The sequence below is a fragment of the Camelus dromedarius genome, chromosome 9, assembly GCF_036321535.1.
Source record: "Camelus dromedarius isolate mCamDro1 chromosome 9, mCamDro1.pat, whole genome shotgun sequence".
Taxonomy (NCBI): domain Eukaryota; kingdom Metazoa; phylum Chordata; class Mammalia; order Artiodactyla; family Camelidae; genus Camelus; species Camelus dromedarius.
In genome coordinates, this window is record NC_087444.1 from 22,403,135 (window position 1) to 22,410,413 (window position 7,279).

Below are 7,279 nucleotides of genomic sequence, written 5' to 3' on the forward strand. Positions count from 1 at the left end.
AGTTCTCTCTAAATGTAGCTTCCCTCTACTCTCATGAGAATGTCTCCACCTTGGAACTAGATTCAAATTTTGAAACATAACATGGTGATTTCTATCTTGCTTCTTTTTCCTTTGGTTATTTCTTTTCCCTGATTCATTTTGTATCAAATGCATATTCTGGTTTCTTATCCTACGTGATATTTACTCTCGTTTTTTTAACCACTATCTAGTTAGCTTCAGATCTATTTTCTTTGCTAGAATTTACTTGTAAATAACTTAACTGAGAAATTATACTAATTAGAATATATAACTTCTTAGATTATTATTGCATACTATTTTATAAACATTGAAGACAGGAACACTAAGGCATTTTACTCTGCTGTAAGTAATAGAAAAACTATTAAAATGGAATATATTTATAACAAGAATTCTAGAGATACTCATATCTCTAGTTCCAGATTGCTACCAAGGAACCGGGATTATTCATCTTTTTACTTTATCAACCTTTGTATATCAGAGTGTGCTAGGCTATCCTGCTGTGACAAATAAACTATGATGCCTTAAAAGTTAGAACAAAAAAAAATGTTGAAGATGAAGCAGTCATTTGGAAACCAAGGTTCCTTCCATCTCACCCTCAGCATGTAGTCAAAGTCATAGAAGAAGGGAAAAAAGAATGTGGAAGATCATGCATGGGGGGTGGGGGGTGGGGCAGGGAATGGCCAGGGGTAGAAGCATGGTACAACACTTGCATCCATATTCCTTTAGCCAGAACAAAATCGCATGGTCTTCTTTTATATCTCATTGATCACATGATTACTTCTAGCAGCAAAAGAGTCCAGAACACATAACTTCACAAGAAAGAGTAAGAGAAAGATATTTGGTAGATAATCAGCAATATCAACCACAGGTATAAAATGTTGAATAATGTATAGTCTCAGCCCTTCATGCGTTTTTATTACAAAATGGGAGCTATGCTACATCAGGAGTGCTACAGCAGAGATTTCAGTAAGATACAGTAGGAATTCGTAACACCGAGCAGCTAACTCTTCTTAGAGGACTTAGAGAAGGAGTCTCAGAGAATGTAAAATTTGAATTGGATATTAATGAAAGGTTAGGAGTCTGTTAAGAAATATAGATGAGGAGTAGGATGATGTCACATTATAATTAGACTTCTATTCTTTGCAAACGAATTATTAAGGCACTGGAAAATCATCAGGAAATTTTCAACAAGGGTGACAGGACTGGCTTTATCATTGAGTAGCTGGTGCTAAGCATGGACTATGTAACCTTACAGCTTCAAACCTTACAGGGGGCTCACATTTCAATTATGGGAAAGCAGTGATGCAGGAAGAGGAAGAAAGGGGTATAGGGCAGGGATGCTGAGACCTGTCTCACCTCTGAGGTCTCTGATAATGAGAGTCGGTTTAGTTTGCCCCCTAGACCCTAAGATGTGTCCATCTAGCATCCGATGAGACAGTTCTTGGAATACAGCCTCTGATGTTCCCAAGATGACCCCCTGCGTTTTGATAATTAAAGCCTAAGAATAATTCCTTTCCTACCAGCCGAACTTCAACGCCATGAAACTTTCATCCATTGATTTTAGTTTTATTTTCAATGGTTAATCTTTTTGAAGGTCATGGTATTCTTTGGAAATACAAAGAATGGCTATGAATATTTCCCCCCAAAAAAGTATGCATATATACAAAATTTACATGTAATTTCATGGATTTGAAGGGCTCCTTGGACTCTTTCCATAGATGCCCAAATCAAGCACCTGTGCCCTATAGGAACTCAAATAAAAGCCTACCTACACGTCTATATTACAGTTTCTTAAATATTTGAAAACAGCTTATTCTTCTTTGCTTAATTTGCCAACACTGACAAAGCCTTCCTATGTTCCAATACTGTTCTAAGCACTTTATTACTATTAACTCATTTGATTCTCTTAGCAACATTTATAAGGTAGGCATTATTATTTTTCCCCTTTCACAAATGAGGAAACTGGACAGAAGAGGTAAATAACTTGCCTGAGGTCACACAGCTACTAAGTGGAAGAACAAAGATCTGAAAGTAGACAATTTGACTTCTGAGCCTAGGCACTTAGCACTATGACAATGTAGTTCTAAGATACAATAGTTTTAAAACATAGTTTTAAGATACAGTCTTATTTCTATGTATGTATCCCAAGAATTGTTTCATCTGATGCTGGATGAACACATCTTATTGATGTTTAGTTTGGAAAAGAGAAGTCTTAACTCCTTTGACTATGTTTCTATTTCATAAATGTTACAACCCTCGTTCTTTTCTAGACAATGTAGTCTGACAATGTCCCTTTAAAATGTGTTGCCCAGTTCCAAACTTATAAACGTAATGGTGTGGCATCACACTGGGTCAGCTCTTTTGACAGCCACTAAGGGGTCATTTATGCTGGGTGTAGGGGAACAGGATAAAGGAGGAGCCTATGGGTCTCCACCTTCACACTGTTCTGGGTCCTCTGGGCTAAGGCTACGAATAGTTCTGGGAAGGATATATATGCAAGACTTTGTTATGGAATATCCCAGGCAAAGTCACTCATGGATTCTTTTCTTCTCAGAAGGAAACCTATCCCAGGCTCCAAGTAATCATCCCCAAGAGAATTAAGTAGTCCCTAATTAAGAACAATACTACTAAATCCTCGCCTGAACCACAAAATAACCACATTTCAGGAGTCTACAACCCTAAACGGAGAAGGACTGTTAATCTATGCTGACACCTTTAGCTTGATTTTATTTTATTAGAAGGATTTTATAATGGTTATTATCTCCTGGTTTACATAATCCTACACTTCCCTTAAGGGAAATGTGAATTGAGATTCATTGGAGTTTGAATATACAATCCAGTGCAGCTGGCGGTGCCAGGACTCAAATTCAAGACCACAGACCACCACACTAGTAGATACATATTTGGAAAGTTGGGGGTTGGTGGGGAGTTGCTGGGATGTGATCCATCAAATTGTCTGAGGTGAGGTGTTTGGGAATTTGTACTACAAGCGAATCTAAACTTCAACTAATTTGACTTAAAGGTTCCGTGACCTCTCTTAAGTGGGAGACTCCCTTGCTCTGGCGTACTTACCCTCCATCTTTGTCTGTTGCTAATAATTTAGCCAGCGACAAGGTATGCTTAAAGATCAACTTTTTTCTGCTACAAACATGACTTCAGTCCAAGCATTTAAGCACCTGAACTCAAGTGAGGATAATAAATGTCAAAGGAATATTTATAGCTTGGTATATGGAGACTTTCCAGGTCCCTGTTCTGCAATAACACAGATCCATCTGGTAAGGGCATTAGAGTTGTGTGTTGTTGCCTTTTTTCTTTCCAAGATGATACATTCTGAAAATAGAAAAACTGCAGCATGCAAAGACTGACATTGATTTTAACCCTTTCCTACTCAAATAATTATTGAATTAGGAGTTAATTACCAAGGGCAAAGTCTCTCTACAATTCCTGGCTATTGGATGCAAGCCCAGAAGAAACCTTAGCTCAGTCTTATATAAGCCCCTGTCATCATCGTGCTGATCGATCTACCTGAGGATTTACTGTATACTTGTCAGACTTCAGGGACCTGGGGTTAGTCCACTCCCTAATCTATCGTTGGGATTATGATTGTTTTTACTGCTATACCATAAACATGGTTACCACCAGTACTATCATAAAGTAATGTATTTCTGTCCTGAAGTCTGAGAAAGAGAACCTTTAAACACCTACAAAGCGAGTTTATATGTATTCGTAGGGACGTTATTTAATTCCTCTTCTCCAATTGGCAAGGGTGGGAAGAGCATCTCTGGTTCCTTTCCATCTGTGTGCCCCAACCTAGAGAATTTCCATAGAGCTGACTGAGAGCCAGTTAGCTGCAAAACGAGAAATTCTGTGCATTTGTTGATATTAACACTAGAGTACAAGTCTAAAGAACACAATAAAGTGGAGGAAGAATGATCTCTCTTCTGTGACTAATAAATGGATATTCTCTGCTGTGCAAAAGAATAGAAGACTGTATGTGAAGGAGTGTGTCTCATGTTACAACTGGGCTTGTTCAGAAACAGTATGCAAATTAAATTTTGCACAACACATTTTCCCTTCTAGCAGTTTCAAGAGTGTACCATTTCTAGATCATCCACTGGCATTTTCTTCTCTTTTTAAATTTAAATTTACTTTTAGTTTTACAAAGAAACCAGTTGACGTGTTGAGTTAACCATGCTCAGCAGGCAGTGGCACACTATTATTACTGGTGTACACAAGGCATTCCTCTTGCTTTACCGATTAACCTATTCCCTTTTCATTCTCATTCTGTACTCCCATGTCTGGCTCTCACTGTACAGTCAACTCCCCTCATATGCTTCATTTTAAACCTTTTCTTTATATAAAGTTTTGGAAGATGGAAAGGGTTGTTAGCATGCATGTCATTTAATTTACACTATCGGTGTTGTGCTAGAGATACCGGCTTGCTTACCTTTTTTTTACTCAACAATATAGTTTTAAGATACAACCTTATTTCTATGCATATATCCAGCATGTGGCTTCAGGTTCCTGCCAAGTACTACACGGTCTGCATGTACCTTGTGTTAATACTCCCTCAGGGTTGGGACGCAGACTGCTATCATCTTCCTACTGCCACAGAGAACACTATGATAAACAGTGCTTTGAGCTTCTATTTGTGCTCTATCCAATAATAAAAGCCTTTAAGCAAATACTCAGGTGCATTGATAGAGTCCCTAACTAAGAAAACATGCAGAATCCTATAGAAAACTAGGTCATATGGTTATTTCTATTATGCAAATCATTAGCCTTAATATGTTTGTGGTATAAGTTTCATGTTTGCACTTACATACATTTGACTTCCATAAAGATAAAACATCTATATGAAGCAGTCTGGACATTCCTACAGCTCAGTGGGCTTAATGCTTTGCTCTCTTTCATTTAAACTGTCTCAAGTAATCAGCTTTCTTCTCTGAGATAGTGTATCCCAGGCCAATAGATATGACTTCCTGAAAGTCCTAACATTTGGCTTACATTTTCCTTTTCTTAAATTGATCTCAAAAGAGTGATCTCTTCAGGCCAAATCTCTCCCTAAAGAAATTATCAGTGTATAAGGTTAGCTAAAATGGCAGATTCATAGTAAGAACTCTGTGTAACTATTTGGGTTCAGGAATAGGCAATAGTAGATGAAGGTAAGACAGCTTTGCAGATGTCCCCACATGGACAAGCTGGGGCTAAATTTTTATGATGAGTCCTTAGTAAGAATTAACGTTGAGTCTATTCATTTTTTGTGCTAAAGGTAATATGAAGTCTGAGAAGGAGATGGATGAAATTGTCATGTGGTGGGGGAATACAATGCTTTAACTAACCAATGTTTACTGAATATTTATTATATTTGAGGCACTGTGATAAGCAATGGGATAGAAGAATGTGGGATGTAAGCAGTTATAAAACATTTATAATTTTAAGATTATACTATAGTGGAGGTTCTGACATGTAAATAATATAGGAGGGGATAAGACTGCAGAAATCCAGCAATTCAGGTCAACAAATATTTACTGAGTTTCAACCAAGTACAGGGCTCTTATTTTAAACTTTCATCAAATAAACACAGATGACTTCAGTACCATCCCTCACAATCTGCAAGAGGTGGAAAGCAAGAAAATAAATGTGAGTCTTATGGAGAAACACGTAATGAAGAATGCAGAAGGAGAAAAAAGTCAGTATCACCTAGAAGACGATAAAAGCCTCCTACGGAAGACTGTATGTGACCCAAGTACTGAACCTTGAGTGTGTTAAGAGGGGAAGAATTCCTTGTAAAGCAAGATCCTGGAAGGGGAAACAGTCTCATGATTAGGGAAACAGTAACTAATTCGGTAAAAACCATCTGAGTTCAAATTCTAGCTCTACAGCTTACTCGTCTACGATCATCAGCATGCGTCTCGTTCCTCATCCATCAAACGGACATAACAGGAGTTCCTTCCGAAAGGACTTTGAAACGGAATTTGAAGAAGATAGCAATGTAAAATTATGGATATTGTTCCTGGAATATAGTAAGAGCCCAATAAAGGTTAGTATGGAGCCGCCCGCCACCCTCCGGTGCCCGCACCATGCCCGCCACCGGCTCCGAACTGCCGCGCCCACTGTCACTGCCCGCCACGCAGGAGCGGGGCACAGAGCCGCCGCTGCCGCCGCCGCCGCACGGGGAGCTGCAGTACTTGGGGCAGATTAAGTACATCCTCCGCTGCGGCTCCCGGAAGGACGACTGCACGGGCACCGGCACCCTGTCGGTGTTCGGCATGCAGGCGCGCTACAGCCTCAGAGATGAATTTCCACTGCTCACAACCAAACGTGTTTTCTGGAAGGGTGTTTTGGAGGAATTGCTGTGGTTTATCAAGGGATCCACAAACGCTAAGGAGCTGTCTTCCAAGGGAGTGAAAATCTGGGACGCCAATGGGTCCCGAGGCGTCTTGGACAGCCTGGGATTCTCCACCAGAGAAGGAGATCTAGGCCCAGTATACCGCTTTCAGTGGAGGCATTTTGGGGCCGAATACGAAGATACGGATTCAGATTATTCAGGCAAAGGAGTAGACCAACTGCAGAAGGTGACTGACACAATCAAAACCAACCCTAATGACAGAAGAATCATCATGTGTGCCTGGAATCCAAAACACCTCCCGCTCACGGCCCTCCCGCCCTGCCATGCCCTTTGCCAGTTCTATGTGGTGAACGGTGAGCTGTCCTGCCAGCTGTATGAGCGGTCAGGAGACATGGGCCTGGGCGTGCCCTTCAACATCGCCAGCTACTCTCTGCTCACCTACATGATTGCACACATCACAGGCCTGAAGCCAGGTGACCTTGTACACACTTTGGGAGATGCACACATTTACCTGAATCACACTGAGCCACTGAAAATGCAGCTTCCGCGAGAACCAAGGCCTTTCCATAAGCTCAAAATGCTTCGAAAAGTTGAGAAAACTGATGGCTTCAAGGCTGAAGACTTTCAGATTGAAGGCTACAATCCTCATCCGACTATTAAAATGGAAATGGCTGTTTAAAGTGCTTTTAAAGGAGTTGTTTGAAGCATATTTACACCCAGGTAAAAGTTCACTTTGCTCTAAACTAGGTCAGAAACCTGCTGGTGACCTGTCAGTTACTATTCATTAACTTTTAAGTATGTTGCCACTGGCAGATAGAACTGTGCTGATTCTCTTTAAGTAGTAAAAAGGCCTGAAGTTTGTTTAACTCACTGAGGATGTATGAAAATGTCCAGATTATGAATACAGTC

The 7,279-nt window shown here is 40.0% G+C and overlaps 1 protein-coding gene across 3 annotated transcripts; it reads left to right on the forward strand.

The window, feature by feature from the left end:
* The first annotated feature begins 6,101 nt into the window (after positions 1 to 6,101).
* LOC105089602 (thymidylate synthase-like) lies at positions 6,102 to 7,078 on the forward strand. 3 transcript variants are annotated; one of them, XM_064489975.1, is made up of 2 exons: positions 6,102 to 6,561; positions 6,664 to 7,078. In XM_064489975.1, exons 1-2 carry the CDS (start codon positions 6,102 to 6,104, stop codon positions 7,047 to 7,049), a joined length of 846 nt encoding a protein of 281 aa, XP_064346045.1. In that variant the 3' UTR covers positions 7,050 to 7,078. The 3 variants fall into 3 exon arrangements, with proteins under 3 accessions (XP_064346045.1, XP_064346046.1, XP_064346044.1); XM_064489976.1 differs by having other exon boundaries at positions 6,102 to 6,342; positions 6,562 to 7,078; XM_064489974.1 differs by having other exon boundaries at positions 6,102 to 7,078.
* Positions 7,079 to 7,279: the final 201 nt, after the last annotated feature.